This window comes from Pseudopodoces humilis, chromosome 30 (genome assembly GCF_049639895.1).
Source record: "Pseudopodoces humilis isolate 2021_Gansu_Grassland_sample_001 chromosome 30, ASM4963989v1, whole genome shotgun sequence".
NCBI lineage: Eukaryota > Metazoa > Chordata > Aves > Passeriformes > Paridae > Pseudopodoces > Pseudopodoces humilis.
Window position 1 is genome coordinate 3,779,328 of NC_142229.1, and position 18,663 is coordinate 3,797,990.

At 54.3% G+C, this 18,663-nt stretch overlaps 2 protein-coding genes across 4 annotated transcripts; one reads left to right on the forward strand and one right to left on the reverse strand.

The window, feature by feature from the left end:
• Positions 1-812: 812 nt before the first annotated feature.
• On the forward strand, positions 813-8,993 carry TGOLN2 (trans-golgi network protein 2). Of its 3 annotated transcripts, none has more exons than XM_088068340.1 (4): positions 813-912; positions 4,250-5,613; positions 6,032-6,115; positions 6,627-8,993. In XM_088068340.1, the coding sequence occupies exons 1-4, from the start codon at positions 855-857 to the stop codon at positions 6,630-6,632; spliced, it is 1,512 nt and encodes a 503-aa protein (XP_087924466.1). In that variant the 5' UTR covers positions 813-854; the 3' UTR covers positions 6,633-8,993. The 3 variants fall into 3 exon arrangements, with proteins under 3 accessions (XP_087924466.1, XP_014116913.2, XP_087924465.1); XM_014261438.2 differs by lacking the exon at positions 813-912 and adding an exon at positions 3,746-3,861 and having other exon boundaries at positions 4,247-5,613; XM_088068339.1 differs by lacking the exon at positions 813-912 and adding an exon at positions 3,753-3,861.
• Positions 8,994-12,677: 3,684 nt separating this feature from the next.
• On the reverse strand, positions 12,678-18,643 carry RETSAT (retinol saturase). Its single transcript, XM_005532932.3, has 11 exons — positions 18,367-18,643; positions 17,936-18,118; positions 17,129-17,373; positions 16,450-16,651; positions 15,766-15,963; positions 15,549-15,668; positions 14,846-14,984; positions 14,594-14,703; positions 14,150-14,316; positions 13,623-13,782; positions 12,678-13,219 (listed from the first exon to the last, which is right to left on the reverse strand). The coding sequence occupies exons 1-11, from the start codon at positions 18,551-18,553 to the stop codon at positions 13,074-13,076; spliced, it is 1,857 nt and encodes a 618-aa protein (XP_005532989.2). The 5' UTR covers positions 18,554-18,643; the 3' UTR covers positions 12,678-13,073.
• Between the last annotated feature and the right edge of the window lie 20 nt (positions 18,644-18,663).

Here is an 18,663-nt window from a genome sequence, read left to right on the forward strand (position 1 = left end):
GGAAGGTGTCCCAGCCCGTGGCAGCGGGGTGGAACGAGGTGATTCCTTTGAGATTCCATCCAGCCCAAATCATTCCCTGGTTCCATGGAAAGGTTGAAAACTTTCTAGGAGGGGCACGGGCCCCCCTCAGCCCCAGCCCCTGGGGTTCATTGCCAGGAGCTCGTTAAGGGCTCCTTGGGAGCATCTGGGAGCCAGCTTGGAGCCAGCTTGGAGCTTTCCCGGCCGCTTTCTGGGTACGAGGTTATTCTGTCACCTCAGCCCGATTGCTTAATTGCAGCCCCCTCCCCCAGCCCCCTCCCCACCCCAGCCTTTCCCCCCGCCCCCCCTGCAGGCTGGCCAGGCACTAATTGAAAAGCCTAATGAGGTCCCAGGGGTCTCCTGCAGAGATGGAGCTAATTAGGGGCTCCACCACCAACTCCGAGGTTTCTTCAAACCTCTTTTTTTCGGGGGCTGGAGGGGAGGGCGCACCAGATGTCCTGTTATCCCACTCTGCACCGGGATAAGGCTGGTGCTCCACGTTCTCCGGGCTCCTGCCAAAGCAGCTGGTGCAGAGGCAGTGGCTACACTTAATCCATTTTAATTAGCATCATTAAATTCTTCCATTTGCTAATTGTTTCTCCTTTTGATCCTTTATCCTGACCAGATTAGCCCTCAGGGGGAAGGGGCGGGATGGGGGATGCAGACGTGTCAGATGAGGTGAGGACTTTATTATCTTGACACCAGACCTTGGGACACCACATTAAAACACCCCAATTAGTGTTAATTAAGGCCAGATTTGTGTGTCCAGCCTGCTCTTGGTGGCTGTTCTCAGAGTCATCCCCAAAAAGCGAATCCACGAGGATTTGTGAGAACTGATGGCACCAGTCCAGGAGCACTCCAGAGCTGAAAGCAGAGTGTGGAGCTGCTGTCCAGGTGATAACGTGCTCAGGTGTTGGGGTCTCTCTGCAGGGCCAGGAGCCGGATTCCGCCGTCCTTGTGGGGTATCCAGCCTGGGATATTCCATGGATCCCCGATCCAGGAGCAGCAGCTGCCACCTGCTGTCTTTTCTAGCGAGGCAAACACCCCGGTTCAAGGAACAGCACGGTGACCGCACCCAGGCCACTCGGACCACTACCCACAAACATCAGTGGGATGGAAAATCCCTGGAATCGGGGGAAAAACGGGAATGGGGCGAAAAATCTGGAACTGGGGGAAAAAAGCGGAATGGGAAAAAAAAAACGAGGGGGGGGAAAAAAAAGGGGGGATTTGAGGGGAAAAAACGGGAATAAAAAAACCCCGGAAATTGGGGAAAAAAAAACGGGAATAAAGAGAAAAACGGGAATTGTGGAAAAGTAGAAATGGGGAAAAAAAACGGGAATGGGAAAAAAAAAAAAAACCGGGAAAAAACCCCTCGGGAATCGAGGGGAAAAAAAAAAGGGAATCGGGGAAAAAAAACAAAACGGGAATAAAGAAAATCCCAGGAATTGGGGAAAAAAAACCGGGAATTGGGAAAATCCTGGAAAAATCCCGGGGGGAATGGGAAAATTTGGGTGGGAATGGGGAAAAATGGGAAAAAAAGGGAAAAATCGGGGAGGATTCGGGGGAAAAAGGGAAAAAATTGGGAAAAAACAACAAAATCCAGGTGAAAAGTGGGGGGAAAGAGGAAAACGAGGCCAAATTTGGGTTAAAAATGAGGAAAGAGACTAAATTGGGGCAGATTTGGGGGAAAATGGTCCAAAAAAGGTAAAAAATTTGTTCAGATTTGGGTAAAAAGTGCCCAAAATGAGCAAAAAAAAAGCCAAAATTTGGGGTAAAAGCCGGAAAAAAAATTCAAAATTAATTCAGATTTGGGTCAGAAATGGCCAAAAGTTGGGGAAAGGAGGAAAAAGGGGGAGAAAATTGGGTGGGTAAGGGGCATAAAAGGGAAAATGAGGCCAAATTAGGGGGAAAGTGGAAAAAAAATGAGAAAATTTGGGGGGAAAACGGAAAAAAAAGAGAAAATCTGAAGAAAAAGGGGAAAAAAGAGACAAAATTTGGTGGAAAAGTGAAAAAAAAGATGATTTGGGCTAAAAACCGGGAAAAAAAGATAATTTGAAGAAAAAATGGGGAAAAAAGGACAAAATTTCAGGGGAAAGTGGCAAAAAAAGAGAAAATTTGGAATAAAAATGGAAAAAAGAGACAAAATTAGGTGCAAAAATGGGTGAAAATCCCAAAATTCGTCCGGATTTGGTTCCAAAGAGGCCCCAAAGAATCAAATGAGGCCAAATTTGGGCCAAAAACGGGGAAAAAAGACAAAATTTGGGGTAAAAAGGGGAAAAAAAGAGGGAGATTGGTGCAGGTTTGGGTCCAAAGGTCCATGAAAGGTTCCTGAGGGACTTCCAGAAGGTTCTGGAGCCACCCCGGGGTTGCTAGACTATCCTGCAGGGTGCTGAGGTTCTAGATCATTCTGTGGGGTTCTAGACTATCCTGACCGGTGCTTAGGTTCTAGATCATTCTGTGGGGTTCTAGACTATCCTGACTGCTGCTGAGTGGTGCTGAGGGTCTAGATTGCCCTATGGGTCCTGAGCGTCTTCCAGAAGGTTCTGGATCCATCCTGAGGGTCCTGAGCGTCTTCCAGATGGTCCTGGATAAATCCTGAGGGTCCTGAGCATCTTCCAGAAGGTTCTGGATCCATCCTGAGTGTCTTCCAGAAGGTTCTGGGTCCATCCTGAGGGTCCTGAGCGTCTTCCAGATGGTCCTGGATAAATCCTGAGGGTCCTGAGCATCTTCCAGAAGGTTCTGGATCCATCTTGAGGGTCCTGAGAATCTTCCAGAAGGTTCTGGATCCATCCCGAGGGTCCTGAAGGCTGCTGAGGTTCTCCCGGGGTTTTGGACTGTCCTGGGTGATCTGGAACCTCAGCACCGGGCAGGGTCCAGCAGAATAGTCCAGAACCCCCGGACTGGTTCCAGAACCTCGGGACTCTCTGGATGGATTTTGGGCTGAAATTTGGGGGTTTTGGAGTGAAGTTTGGGGATTTGGGGTGAAAATTCGGGGATTTTGGGGGAAAATCTGGGATTTTGGGGTGAAATCCCGGGAGATTCTGGTATGAAATCCCGGGATTTTGGGGCAAAATTCGGGAATTTTGGGGGTGAAATTTGGGGGTTTTGGGTGGAAATCCCGGCGGGAATTTGAGCTGAAGTCCCGGGCGGGGTTTTGGGGTGAAATCCGGGGATTTTGGGGATTTTGGGGCCGCGCGGGCCCCCCGGAGCAGCAGCAGCACCCGCGCCGGGGCCGCTCCCACGGTGACACCGAGAGGGCAAAAAACCCCGGCCCGGTTTGGGCCTGGACTCTCAGGGCCGGGAAGCAGACCCCAAAGCGTCAGGTTTTCCCCCAAAGCGTCAGGTTTTCCCCCAAAGCGTCAGGTTTTCCCCCAAAGCGTCAAGTTTTCCCCCAAACCTGTAGGTTTTACCCCAAACCTGCAGGTTTCACCCCAAAATGCGGCCGTGACCGCGCAGGTGTTGCGTGAGGGGGGCACCGCAGCCGCCAGGGGGCGCCAACCGCCCCCCAATGGGGCTCCGGCCTCACTAAGCCCCGCCCCCAGCCGGAACAAGCCCCGCCCGCCCATTCGGCCACGCCCCTAGCACCCCGGTAAGCCACGCCCCTCTGCGTCCCAGGCCACGCCCCGCGCGCTGGGACCCCGCCCAGAGGTTCGAGCCCCGCCTCGTTCCTCTTCGGCTCCGCCCCCTCGCCGCCGTTCTCGCTCCCTCCCATATCTCGCGATATCAGTGCCCGGAAGCGTCAGCTGCGGCCCGAGCCGGCGCTGAGGGGCCAGCCCGCAATGGAGGCCCCGCGCCCGCTGCTGCTCCTGCTGCTCCTGGCGCTCTGCGCCGCCCGTGCCGTGGGTGAGGAGCCTCTGGCACACCGAGCGGGGGACCTGGCGGGTCCGGGGAGGGGTCGCGGAGCTGCAGCGGACGGGGGAACTGTGGCAGGGGCAGGAGAGGGCAGCGAAGCCCCTGGGCCGGGGGTGGGTCAGGCACCGCACTCGGTTTGCGGCTCTGCCCTTGAGCCCCGGTCACTCGGGGGTTCCCCCTCCCGCCTTGGTAACCCCCGTTCCCCACCCCCCTCGCGGTTCCCTTCCCTCTCTGCTCCCGCCTGCCCCCGTGGGTTCCCCCCGGCTCCTGTGGGCTCCCCCCGGGGGTTCCACCGTCCCTCTGGGGCGATATCCCCTCTGCTGTCCAGCTCTCAGCCCCCCGGTGCCGACTGACTGCTCCCCCTGTTTGCCCACAGCAGAGACTTCACAAACGGAGACCGGCAAATCTGGGCCAGATGGGGCACCTGGAGCAGGTGACAACCAGGAAAACCAGAGCACATCCCCAGAGAACAAGCAGAAGGATAAACTCAACAATGGCAACTCTGAAACAGCTGCGAATAGCGGGACCAGTGTGGATGTGAACAAAAACAAGGACCAGAGCAACAATCCAACTGAAAATGACAGCAAAGAGGACGAGGAGAAGAAGAAGAAGAAGGAGTCACAGAAAGCCAGCACCACAGAGGATGCTCAGAATGGCCAAAGTGCAAATGTGATTAGTGAAAGCAGCAATGAAGGAGGCAAGGAAGAAGGAAATGAAGGCCAGAACAGCAGCGGTGGTAGCACAGGCGGCACAGACGGTGGTGGCACTGGTGGCCAGGACAACACTGGCAGCAACGCTGGTGGCCAGGGCAACACAGGCAGTGGCACTGGTGGCCAGGACAACACTGGCAGCAACACTGGTGGCCAGGGCAACACAGGCAGTGGCACTGGTGGCCAGGACAACACTGGCAGCAACGCTGGTGGCCAGGGCAACACAGGCAGTGGCACTGAGGGCCAGGGCAACACTGGCAGCAGCACTGCTGGCCAGGGCAACACAGGCAGTGGCACTGGTGGCCACAGTGGCAGCAGCAACAACAACGGGCAGAGCGGAGACCAGAACAGCCAGGATGGCAAGCAGCCAGGCAGCTCTGAGAAGGACACCAAGGGAGACGGAAGTGAGAAGGGCAAGGCTGGCGATGGCAAGAGCAGTGACGGCAAGGACAACGAGAACACAAATGGCAGCAACACCCAGGAGGGCAACAAGGACCAGGATGGCAACAAAGACCAGAGCACCAACCAGGACAGCAGTGACAGGAACAGGGCAGGCACCCAGGGCAGCAACAAGGACCAGAGCACCAACCAGGACAGCAGTGACAGGAACAGGGCTGGCACCCAGGGCAGCAAGGCCAGTAGTGGGCACACAAATAGGGGCATCAGCCAAGGCAGCAGTGGTGGGCAGCAGGCCCAGGTTGAGACCCCGGGCAGTACTGGTGAGAGCCAAGGCAGTGCTGGTGGCAAGCAGCCTCACAGCCAGGACAATCCAAAGAACTCCCAGGAGGACCGAAGCCCTGTGTCACACTCGTCTCCCTCTGCTGTGGAGGACAACAGCTTTTTGGAAAACGAAGAAAACGCTGCAGAGGACAAGGCTGAGGAGGGCAGTGACACCTCCTTGGAGCAGGACACAGGGAACAGTGTTCCCTCCCTGCCCAGGGCCCGCTCAGAGAGCAGCCACTTCTTTGCCTACCTGGTGACCACAGCCGTTATCGTTGCGGCCCTGTACGTGGCCTACCACAACAAACGGAAGGTGAGCAGCCAGCCTCAAGCCCTGAAAGTTGGGACTGGGACCCGCTCAGCCCTTTCCCCTCATCCTGACTGCAGTATCTCCTAGTTTGGTTCAGTGTAAAGGGATGTGAAATCCCCTTCACATCTTTTCTCTGACAGTTCCCTACTGACAGTGTTCTGTAGCAGGTTACACAAGACTGGGGTTGTTTTTTCTCACATAAAGCTGGTTTTGAGGGAGGAGAAAAAAACCAAATTCTTACTGTTTTCTGCTCGTTGAGCAAACCTCATTATCCATCTTAGCTGGGGTCGAGTACTGGCATTTACATATTTTAAGTACTTTGTCACAGGAGAAGGGTTTTAGGAGCAGGTGAATGAAAAAACACAGGTTTGTTGGAAGCTGCTGTTCCTCTCACTCTGTCTCCATTTTTCTCTCTCCAAAGATCATTGCTTTTGCTCTGGAAGGAAAAAGATCAAAAACTGGTCGACGGCCCAAATCTGGTGATTATCAGAGACTGGATCAAAAGGTGAGACCCAGCCCAAAGTGGGGGTTGGGGGTGCCTGGTGTGTGTTGGAAATACAATTGGCCTTTGCATTAGAAAGGGTCCCAAAGCCCCAACTCAGACAGTTTGTGAAAGCACAGTTTGGTGTAGAAACAGGGTTTTGCCAGGAAATGGAGAAAGTAAGACTGAGAAATGCTGGCAGAGCTGACCCAGGGTACAGCTGGGACAGTCTTGAGCTGGGCTGTGCTGAACAGCTTTGTCACTGATCCAAATGACTTGTCTGAGAGGATTTTAGTGGGAGAAGGGTAGGATTTGTAGAGAACTCTCTTCTCTCCCTTGAAACCTATTTCCAGCTCTTGCCCTTCAAGGCAGATGTGCTTGTAATTATTTTCTGCCATGGGAAGAGGAAAGGTAGGAAAACAAAGGCAAGAACTCATGTTTGCTTTGGGAGCTTCTCAGCCCACTCAAGTTGGACAGATCAGCAGAGTAATTCTGAGTTTTCAGGTAGTTCCAACCTTTCCTTTTGCCTTTCCAGATCTAGATTCCTCCTCAGATTATGACAGCTGCCAATGGGAACGCAGTGCTGCCACAGATGGATTTCAGTCCACGGGAAGGAGGGAAAACGCTTTCTGTTTTGCACCTGCACCTTGATAAAACTTCTCACTTCCCTAAACTGCTCCTTTCCCAGCTGCCTTGTTTTCCCCCTGGGTGTCTGGCTGCTGGAAAAGCCAGTCCCAGAACTGCACACCCAGAACTTCTGTGTCCCAGTGCAGTGGAATTTGCCATCTGCTGGACTGATCCCTCCTTTTTGTGGGGGAAATTAAGGATCTGCTGCACAATGAGCCACGGGACTGTCCCTTGCCTGGGAACGAAGCTGCCTTGGTCTCTCCCCTCTCCTTCTCCTCCATCCGTTGGGTTTGGATGCTCAAGTTGGGAGCATGTGAGTTCTCTTGCACTTGTTTGGAATTGACCCACCACAGCCTCAGATTTGGGTTTTCTCTCCTTGATCAGTTTTCAGATTTCACACCCGGATTCCCTTTCTCACACATACCTTTGGCCTTGCTGAAGCAGTTTTTGTGGTGTAGCTCAAAGCCTTCATGCTCTGTGCAGGTCCATTCCCTCCCAGTACTCCCAGTTCAGCTGTCTGCCCTGGGGGTGTTGGTCGTGGTACAGTGCTGTGGAGGAGGGGTCAGGCTGGGGAAGCTTTGTGCTCTGTTGGGGTCAGGGATTCAGATGGGAAGATTGCTTCCTCCCCCTTGTCAAGTGTAGGAAGGAAGGAATATAAATCCCTGAGGAGTCTGGGATGAGTTCCCAGTCCCTGCAGTTGTGTTGGATGGGTACTGCTCAGACCAAGGGCTGCCAAAGGCATTGGTGCCCCAGTTACACTGCTGAGGTGCTTTTCATTCCTGTACTTCTACTCCCCAGAGGTTTGTTCAAGCTGGGATGTTTCTGGAGAAGGCACAAAGTACCTGTTTGGCTCCTGCTTTGGATTTTTCCAGTATAGGCAGAAAAAAATGGATTTGAGGAACCCAGCTGTACCACATCAGGTGCCAGGCATGTGCCAGTCCTGTACTTGCCGACTGACTGCACAGGAAGAATGCCAGGATGGTTAAATTCCCTAAATTCCCTCCTGTTTTTTTTTTTTTCCTGGCCTTCCCAGGCCTGGGAACAATCAGCACCTTGCTCTTTGGTCACCTTGGACAAGGGCAGAGCCATTTTCTGGTCACTGTGAAAGCTGCCGCTCTAGTTTTGACTTCCTAATAGTTCATTCCAAGAGGGGAGAGAGGGCTTGACTTTCTCCAAACCCTAAAATCTTCCTTTCCCTTTTCTGCTGGCTCTTGGCAAGCACGAGGAGCATGAAGAGTCCTTCTTGGCTTTAAAGATTCTCAGAGTTTCCCTAGGAAACATCTAGGATGCTAAAAGGACTTCCAGGAGTTGTTTTGGAGAGCAGGAGGGTGGAGGGAAGGGAAAGGGAAACAGGACTGGGAATGTAACTCTCAGGGGAAAGGGTGGGAGCCTCTTGCAGCAAATCACCCTGCTCCAGAGTTCCTGTGGGGCCAGCCAGGCTGGGGGGGCTGCTTCAGGGCAGGGCTGGGGAGGGGGACACAGGCTTTTGGCTGGTGACAGCAGGGATACAAACCCTATTCCAGTGTGTGGAATTCTGTGTGCTCCTGGGCTGCTCCAGCCAGGATTTTTTGAATGTGTGCGCTTTTTGGAGTGTGAGTGCTCTACGCTTGCTTTGTCCTGTTTTGGTTTTAATTGAATAATAATTTAGAAAGGTGATGGGTTTTTTTTTTTTTCCACCATCCACTTATTTTTCTGTCCTGGGAGCTGTTTCAAATCCTCTCTTGCTCTAGGCTGTGGGAATTCCACCCTGCTGCCAACAGGGGAGGGAATATTTTGGACCTCAAACAGCTCGATCCCAGGCTGAGCCAAGCACAAGCTGCTTCGGGAAATCAGGACACACCTCATGGCTCTGGGAAGCCCTGGGTCTGGGGAGAAGCAGATCTCACACCAGGCTGAACTGTGGGGTTTTTCCCCAGAATCTCCCTGCCAGCACTTTCTGGGGCTGGTGTGTTCTGCCAACAGTGTGGGCTGCCCCAAACCTCTGGGAATTGATTGCAGTTTGTTGAGTTTTATGGTGTTTATGCAACATGTCCCAAAGGGGTCAAGGTGCACAGAACCTTTTCCCTTTGGACGTGTGTTTTCCATGGATGGTATCAGTTGGTACAGAAGGGTTTTTTGCCAAACACTCCTACTTTTCAGGCTTGAACCAGCACATGATTTGTTATCTGCTGCAGTGAAATGCACCTTGCTTGGAAGGATCAGAATTTTTTACAGCTCTTTGTACTGTTTTTTTTTTTATTTTGTGTGGTGAAGTCAGTAAATGGATTTAAAACTGGTTGAGTTTTCACTTCTCTCTTGGTTTTGTTTTTTTTCGTGTTCTTTGTGTGGTGTTCATTGACACCTGGCACCAAAGGTTCAGGGTGGCTCCTCTTTATGCAAAACCAGTTTGATTTTGATGAAAACACCCGTTTTTGTGGAGCTGTTTGTGCTCAGAGCTCTGTGTGCAGCCGGAAGGAGCCCAGACAGGCCGAGGCCAGAGCGGATTTGAAGTTTCCAGTCCGCTTTGCAGAGCCCAGTGTCAGCCCAGCTCCACGGGGGCTGGCATGGGGTGATGTGAGGTCAGGGCCCCAGAGGAGATTAAACTGCTCTGGACAGAGCTTAGTCATGAGCTCTCCTCTCGGATTTCTTCTTTCTCTTCCAGAGAGCCCCAGGGGGCAATCACAGGGTGTCCCAGCCTGGTGGAGCAGCAGCAGCAGCTGGGAGACTGGAAAAGAGAATGGTGTGGCTGCTGCTGCCAGCCAGCTGTGCAATGGGGACAGAACGTGCCTGATCCCCAGTGGATGATGAGGGTTCTTCTGGGGAGTATTTCCTGCAGAGAAAGGAGGAAGCTCTCTCCTTTCCCCCACCTCTTTTCCCCAAAAGGAGGAAATCCCACCTTCCACTCCCCTCCAGTCCTGGCAGTGGCCAATTGGCCCGGAACAGGGAGGGCCACTGGTTTTCCTGGGGATGGGGTCACTGACAGCTCGCAGGAGGGAAAAAGAGTGAAAATGGGGGATCAAATGAAGATTCCCATGGGGATGTGGGGTTGGGAGAGACCTTACAGACCCCCCCAGTTCCAAGCCTTGCTATGAGGGGCTCAAAGCACTGCTCTGTGTCCTTAGGGTGATTTCCCAAAAAAATTTACCTCGCTGTGCTCCAGGAGCTTGCTGAACCCCTTTCCTGCTCTCACCCTGATCTGAGGGGGCTGGGAAGGCCCCAGAAGAATTTGGCAGGCAGAGCAGCTGTGGGGCAGGAGCAGCCCCTCGTGTCAGGGCCTGGCCCTGGGTCCAGGAAACAGTGGGAACATTCCAGAAGTGAGGAGTGCCCATGGGATTGTGTTGCAGTCACTGCCCAGGAGTCAAAAGTCCATGAGTGGAAATGTCAAATCAGAAATACTTTGCCAGCTGGGTTGGGCTCGACTTATCAGGGCTGAATTGCTGGCACATTCCGATAGAGGCAGTTTAGCAGAGAGGCCCAGAGGGTGGAAGACGTTTCATGCATGAGAAACTGGGCGAAACTGGGCACTGAGGTGGGTGCTGGGGTTGGGTCTGTGCCCTCCAGCCCTCCTGCTCCTGCACAGGGCTGACTGGAGAGTGCTGCCAGCTGGGGGTTGGGGTCTGCTCCCAGGGAACAAGGGACAGGACAAGGGGAAATGGCTTCAAGCTGTGCCAGGAGAGGTTTGGGTTGGATCTCTCCAAGGTTCCTCTATGGAAACAGCAGCCCAGGCCTAGCAGAGCTGCTCAGGACAGTGGTGGAGTCCCCATCCCTGGGGGGATTTAGCAGCTGTGTGGATGTGGCACTTGGGGACATGGGTCAGTGGTGGCCTTGGCAGTGCTGGGGGAATGGTTGGACCTGATGGTCCTGGGGTTTTTCCAGCCCAAATGATTCATGGTTCTGTGAAACGCTGCTACATCCACTCCCTGACCTCCATTCCGGACCCCGGTGAACCCGATCTGCAAACCATGTTAAACTCCCAGGGTTTATTTTTTCTTATCTTCTTTTGTTGAAAGCTTTGAATCTTGCACAGCCTCCTGAACAAATAGGTGAACCTAAGCTGATCCCACAGCAGCTATTTTCCTTATGGGCAGGGCACCAGCCAAGCAAACACATCAGCTTTGCCTCTGCAAGACAAATTCCATGGCCTGGGAAGGTTTGTTTGGATTTAAAAAAATCACCAAAATGGTGCATCAGGGGCTCTCCCTTACCTGGGCTGCAGGTGAACATCTGCAGGGAGGGATGGGAAGGTCATTTGAGATTCCACCTTGGTCAGCCTCCAGGTCTGCACTGTCACACTCCACACCCACCCCTGGTTGAATCTTCCCCCCTGACCAGTCTGTGGGGAGAATGGCCACCTTGAGCTCCCCCAGTTCTGCTCTCTGGGGTCCTTGGGGGCTCTCTGTGGGCCCCTAACCACAGACAAGGATCCATGGCTTGGGAGAGACCTTACAGACCACCCAATCCCACCCCTGCCTTGTGAAGACAGTTCCAGGGATCCATGAGCAGCCACAGCTTCTGTGGGCAGCCTGTGCCAGGGCACTGAAAGGAGCTCTTAGGTTCTCACTGAAGCCATCTCTTCTGCAGGTGAGCACCCCCAGCTGTCCCAGCCTGGCTCCAGAGCAGAGGGTCTCCAGCCCTTGGGAGCTCCATGGCCTCCTCTGGACTCACTCCAGAAGCTCCACATCCCTCTGGAGTGGTCCCAGAAGTGGAGGAAGTTCTGCAGGTGGGGGTCTCAGCTGGGCTGCAGCTGCTGGAGGTGCTCAGAGCAGCCTCCCCAGTTCAGTGCTGTGCCCAGGGCACTCCAGCGTGGATTTCCCAAGGGGTTGGCTTGGGATAATTTCTCTTTGCAGAGCTCACCTTCTCTGCAAATTCCATCCCATCACTGAATTATCTCTTGGCTCAGTGATCTAATCCTCTTTGCCAGATCAGCCTTCAAGTGTCTTTCCAGGGCTCCTTTCCAGTACGGTCACACTATTCCCTGCTCAGGAACCAGCTCTGGGGTTTATTTTTCTCCTACTCCATCAGCAGCTCACAGCTGGGCTTCTCCCAGCCCTGCCCTGGGGGGTTGCTGTCCCCAAATGTCACCATGATGGGATTTCAAGTCAACTTTTATGAATTCCTCTACATCCAGTTGGTGTCTGGGAGGAGTATTTGCTCCCCGTGATGTCCTGTGTCGTGGCACAGTGAGATTTCAGCTGCAGTCCAAAGGGTACAAACCACTGGGAGAAATGGGAACACTGGGGGTGACTGAGGCTGTACCCTGAAGGAGAGACACCTGTAGGGATGGCAGGAGGCTGCAGTGAGCAAGAAGACTTCAAGATTGGTCAAAGCATCAAAAAAGAGGCATAGAGCATAAAAGAATTGGGATGGAGGGCTGTGGTGGGAAGCTGGGGAGTGAGGAAGGGATCAAAGACCCACAACCAAACCAGATTTATACTGGCAGCAGTTCAAAACTTCATGCTGTGCCAGTCCAATTCTAGCCCAAACCTAGCAAAAATTCTAGCCCAAACCAAAATTTCCTGGTGGGGAAATTCTCATCCAGCAGCTGCTTTCCCTGGACAAAGATATTTCAGGGGATTTTGGTGAGCGCTGTGTACTTCTCTTGTGATCAAATCTGGAAAATCTGTGTCAGGTTCATGGGCTTTGAGCCACAGCCCAAGGTGCCCTGATGCTCATGAAGGACTAGCACTGCTCACAGCAGTACACCCCAGTACCAGGGAATTCCTTCTTCCTGTGGCTGTCAGCTCCAGGGAGGTGGGAAGTAAATGAGCCAGCTGGTTTTCCTCACTTGGGTTCTCAATTTATGGTTGTTCTGCCATTATTCCTCCCCAAAACTTGTCTGGTGCAGGACAAACCCCCAGCAAGACATTCACAACAATGGGACTATCCCTTCCCCTTTCCCTTCCTGTTCCACTTCCCATTCTGCTTTCCCTTCCCCTTCTTTTCTCCTTCACAACCACTGAGCCATCACGAGGCACAAATCTCAGGATCATTATCACTGTTTTATTTCTTCCAGTCTCAAGTGCTTCCCTTCCCATCTGGAGAGGACTTTGATCCTGCTCCCAAGGTTTTACCAGCAGACAGGACTTTGTTGCTGCTGAAGGAGAGTGTGTTTGTGCCACCGATGCCTTGGGGCAATGGGGAGGGAGCAGGAGTCCCTTCATGGCCAGGGACCAGCACTAGACATGATGGTGGAAGGGGATGCATTATTTTGGTGGGGGTGAGCTCCAGCACAATCTCTAGGAATGGGAACGGCATCTTCTGGACTGAAATCCCTCGGCTTCAAATAGAGACAGATCTGCTACAGGTGCATGACAGCTGAGCGAGGTGGGGGTGATGTGATGGGGAGCAGGGGTCCCTGGTGCTGGGGTGCTGGGCTTTAGTCTCCCTTCTTGGAGCTGCTGGCCTGCAAGTGCATCCTCAGCCACGCCGCATCCACGTAGAGGTTGCGCTTGAGGATGGTGCTGGCGCAGACGATGGCTCCTTGCAGGGCTCCCATGAACCCCCCCAGGCACAAATCCTGCCCTGAAAGGAGGGAGCAGCAGATTGGTCCCGCTGTGAGCAGCCCTCTCTCCCTATTCCATCCCCATCAACCACCAGTGGTGTTTTGGGCATCACCTTCCCCACCTTGCAGCTGCCCTTACACCATCCCTGGGCTCTGAACCCACAGCCCTCTCCCTGCCTGACCTTTCCTTGTCTCCAGCAGAAAAAGGGGCTCATCCTGCCCCATCGTGCACTGGACAAGGAGACACCCTCCCAGAGCTGGAGGAGCACAGCCCATATCTCCTCCCCTTGGGACCATGGAACTCTGCTTTTCCAGGCATTATTCCACTGCCCTTTATTCCATTTCAGCATGGAAGGTTTTTTTCCCCACACATCCCGCTCCCCCAGAGCTGTCCTCCTCTGAGGACGCTGCTGGCCCCGTCACCTGTCAGGTAGAGGTTGGGCACAGCCGTGTCTGCCCGCACAGCAGCAATGGCTTCGGCCTGCAGGCGGGGGATGTCGTGGTTGGCGCCGTAAAACTCCCCCTGGGGACTGGCGATGTAGTGCTGGTTGGTGACGGGAGTCCCACCTGAGAGGTACTCGATCTGCAGGGACACAGGGACAGGGTGGTCTGCAGGGGCAGCAGGATGGGGGGCCATTGCAGGAACCTGGGTGTGGGGGGTTTGGGCTGGGCTGGGTTTCCTCGCAGACCCTGGGGTGGTGGTTCTGGCCGGTTTTCATCCCAGGATGGTTCTGGATGATCATCCTGGGATGGTCATCCAGGTCTGCCCAGGTTGGATGGGGCTTGGAGCAACCTGGTCTAGTGGAAGGTGTCCCTGTTCGTGACAGGGTGGAACTGGATGAGCTCTAAGGCCTTTTCCAACCCAAACCATCCCATGACTCCATGGTCCTTGGTAGGTAGAGGGGACCCAGAGAGGAGCTGCAGGACCCCTGAACCCGGTGTTTCCTCACCCGGCCCTCGATGCGAGGGTAAAGCTTGAAGACAGTCTGCATGATGGCATCCACAAAAGTCTTCTTCAGGTCCTCATAGTCATCCCCCCGCTTGTGGACCTGTTTGTCCTTCCACTCCTTGAACCACTCGTATCTGGCGAAGGTGACGATGGCCATTGTGGATTTACCTGCAGGAGCACAAGGCTGGGGTGCTTGTCGCTCTGCCCACCCTCATCCCACCCTGTCACTGCCCCAAACCCTCCCCATCCAAACTCAGGAGATGTCCCCTGATCTTTGGGGTTCCGTGTCCTTCATCCAGGTAACCCAAAGACTCTGTTCATGAGCCCTGTGCTCAGCAGCTTTGATCATGGAAAGCTGAGCAGAAACTCCTTGTATGGGATCACCAAACCCCAAGAAGAGTTTTGAAACCCCTCACAAGCATTTGTGGCTGGGTGTCAGCCTTACCTGGGTGCCTCATTTCCCAGGTGGGGTCCTTGGCTGATGGTGAGGTGACAAAGAGGAAAGGGATGTTGTTGGCAGCTTCTTCTCTGGACGAGCCCAGGTAGCGTTTCATCCTGCATGAGGGGAAAGGCCTGGGGTTCACTGCACACCTTCCCCTGAATCCTCCTTACAGCCAAATCCCCATTTTCTGAGTCACTGCCCAGGAATTCATCTCCTTACGCTCAACAAGCACATCCAAGGTGAAGCCAAACCTACATTCCATCCAGGTCATTCCCTTGGTACATGAAGTAGTTGGTGGGTTCCAGCCCCAGCTCTTCCCTCGAGCCGCTGAGGCCAACGAAGACGGTGAAACCGCCCTCACCGTGGGTCACCATGCGGAGCTGGGACTGGATCTCTGCAATGTGGAGGGAAAAAGGGGAATTACAACTAGTCTTTCCTGGGGGAAATCAGGTTTTTTTAGGGTCCTCAGCCACAAAGAAGTGGTTTCTTCAATCCTGGTCCTTTCCCACCAAACCCTGACCCTTCCCACCCACACAACCATCACCCTTCCACCCAGCTGTGACCCATCCACCTAACTGTGCCCCTTCCCAAGCACCTCTGTCCCCTTCTACCCAACCATTCCCCTCCCATCCTTGCCCCTTCCAGAAGATTTTCTGGCAATCCAGCATTAAGTGGACGTTCCATCAACTTCAACTAATTTTGGGGCCCTGCACTGAGTTTTTTAGGGAATCCTTGCACCAAACCAGGACTTTGCAAACTACAGCCAATTTGGGCCAATTAATCTAAGCTCAATAAAACCCCTGTGAAGAAGTGAGTGGCCAGGGCTGGGTTTTGAGGGCTGTGGCACAGGAGCAACGGGGGGTTTGCCAATGTTAATTGATAAATCCGCTTTCTGATGAGGCTCAGGACGGGATTAACGCTGCAACCCCGTGCTCCGTAACCAGAGCTGACGCGGGACCTGGCAGAGCCTGAGCCTCCGCCGGCAGCAGCCTCTCGTAGGTGTTGAAGATCCCGGCATCCGAAATGATCACGGGAGCGAAGATATCCACCAGATCTTGGCCTTTTTTGACACTCACACCTGGGAGGGAAAACCCAGAGGGAGAAGAATGAGGTGCAGGTAAAAGGAACCTCACCTTGGGAAGCAGCCCCTCACCCCATCCCAGGCTGGTGCTCACCACAGGCTCTGCCCTGGGGGTCCAGCAGGATCCTCTGCACCGGTGCCTTCCCAAACACATTGCCTCCGGCCTTCCGGATCACGGGAATGGTGTGGAAGGCGATTTCCCCAGCCCCACCCTTGGGGTACCAGGCGCCACGGAGGAAGTGATTCACCAGGATGCTGTGCATGGAGAAGCTGGCCTGGGAGGGGAGTACACCTGGGAAAAGGGGCAGCCGAGGTGGGTTTGGGCAAATCTTGGGTTTGGAGCCCATCCTAACTATTTTAGGATGAGGAACACCCTGGACATGCCACCGAGAGGAAGGTGAGAAACCTGGAGGAGAAGGGAGGACGTCGGGTGTGGGTGTCCCCGTGGCAAAGCCCGTGATCACCAACCTGACCAAGCCATGGGGGGCTGTGAGTAAAAACCCAGGTGATGGGATGGAGGGAACAGGGAGGCTCAGGAACCTTCCCTTCTACAGGAACGATGTCACCCCATGGGGAAGATGAAGAAGGCAGAGGGAAAGAGATGGAGATGAACAATGGGGCCATGTCACCTGCCAGTGACCTAGGGGCAAGGATGCTGGTGAAGCATCCACCATAGTGTCCCTGCAAACCTTCCAAAAGCGTGTAAAAAAGGGGGTTCTTACCTTTTTTCTGCTTCTAAAAGGGTTTAATATCATCCCAGGGCCTCCTGGTCACCTACCGTAGGTGGGGAAGATGTAGCAGAGGACAGCCCGGAGCTCAGGGTTGGAGGTGAGACCATCCACCACCTCCTTGAGGCTGCGTGAGGCCAGGTGGGAGAAGGAGCAGAGGCGTGGGAGCAGCCTGGAGCGGATCAGGAGCCCAGCCAGGAACCGTGGGAGCATCTTTAGGATCCCCAGCAGCGCAACCCCACGGCCAGTGCTCTGCAGGGAGAGCCTGGGGCTCACTGCGCAGGCCCAGGGGCTCAGAAATGCCCTAAAGATGCTCCAAAGCATTTTTTCCCCTTAAATTCACTGCTAGGCATCCTGAGGAGCTGGGAGTACTAGCTCCCTCAAAAACCTCCCTTAAAAAAAATCTTCCTCAAAAAAGCTTCCCCATCAAAACTCCTCCAAAAAGGTCCTCCCAAAAGACTCCCCCAAAAGCTCCCTAAACAAATGGTTCTTTAAATAAACTTCTTTAAAGAACTCTGCCCCAACTCCTTGAAGAACTTCTTCCTGAAAGAAATCTTCCTCGTGACACCGTGACGCTGCATTTTTGCGGCAGAAAGAGGCGATTTTGTGTGTGTTTCCCAGTGCTTTGGGGTGATGCTTTACTCCCTGGGGGTGCCCAGTATCCAGGTGCCAGGGGGGTTCCCCTCTGTGTGACTCCCCTTGTTTTATTCCACCCAGATATGCCTCTACCTTCAGCAACTGCTGGAACTCATCGATGGCCGCTGCCTCCTCAGGGAACTGCTCCTTCAGCCTCCGGAAATATTCCCTCTTCCCAGAATGGATGTGGAAGGTCTTCCCACCACCCTGGGGGTCCCCCAAAACCACGGCATCGTAGGTGGCTGGGAGCGGGGCCCACTCCAGCTGCCCATCTGTCAGCTGGTCCATCAGGAACCGCATCAAGGAGCCCTCCTGCATCTGCCCCACATAGTGGATCCCTAAAATAGACATTTTTTTTTCCTTTATTTTCCTCTTTTTTCCTTTATTTTCACCCTTTTTATTTTCCCACCCCAGAACGTATCAAACCCTCTTATTTATCCACTCCCACCCCATCCAGCTCCATGTGGGAGGGAAAGGGAAAATCTGGGATACACCTGCCTCCCAACTGGGGTGAATGGCGCTGACCACAGTGTTTTTAGCTGGTAATTTTGGAATTTTGTTACACTTAACTATTCATCTCTGCTGTAAATAATTAATCCTGGAGATTCAGGGACATGCAGAGCCAGAATTTGTCCTGCCATAAGAAGTTTGCCAGCAAGATATGTCCTGAGGTAATATCCCCCATGCTGGGAATTACATAGGGGCTGGATATGGGAATTTTGGGGGCTTTGGTATCCTACACCCAGAGGATTTTGGGGTGAAGAGCAGGAAAATGGTTTGTCTAATGCAAAGTGCGTGCTGGGGAGCCCTGGTCCTCACCCCAAGGGGTGCAATTCCCACCCTGGGGGTATCCCATGCCCCTCCCTTGGATCTGGGGGAATTTGGGGCCCCGAATCATACCAGTGTCAAACTCAAAGCCCTTCTCAGTGAAGGTGTGGCAGCAGCCCCCCAGCTTCCCGTGCTGTTCCAGCACCAGCACACGCCAGCCCGCCTTGGCCAGCAGTGCCGCGGCTGCCAGGCCACCAATGCCGCTGCCCACCACGATGGCATCGAGCCCCTGGGGCACCTTCTCTGCCGAGAACACTGCAGGGAGAGCAGGGCGTCACTGGGGGGGAACCCCACAGCATGGGGGACCCCCAGAACCTCGGTGAGCGGGTGGCACCGCGGGGTGATACTGGGGGGGGGGGGACAATGCCAAGCCGGGGGGATCAGTGACACCCCGGGGGTGGCGCTGTCCCGGTGGATGATCCCACCCTGGGGACAATGCTGTCCCGGGGGGCGATGACACCCCGGGCTGTTGATGGCACAATCCGCCCCCGGGGGTCCCGTACCTGTCTTGACCACGGTCCTGCGCACAGCCTTGTCGGTGACGAGCGGGGCGGGCGGGCGGCGGCTGTCGGTGGCGAACGGGTTGCGACTGGCCGGGATCCGCGGGAGCAGGAGGGAGAGGAGGGGGAGCAGGACGAGGAGGAGGAGGAGGAGAAGGGGGACGAGGAAGAACAGTGCCTGCAGCCACATGGTGGTGCGCCGTCCGGGAGTCCCGCTGTGCCCCACGGAGCCAGAACGGAGGACAGCGGGGACACGGACTCCGGGCAGGGGCGGGGGCACGGGAGCTGGCACTGGGCACT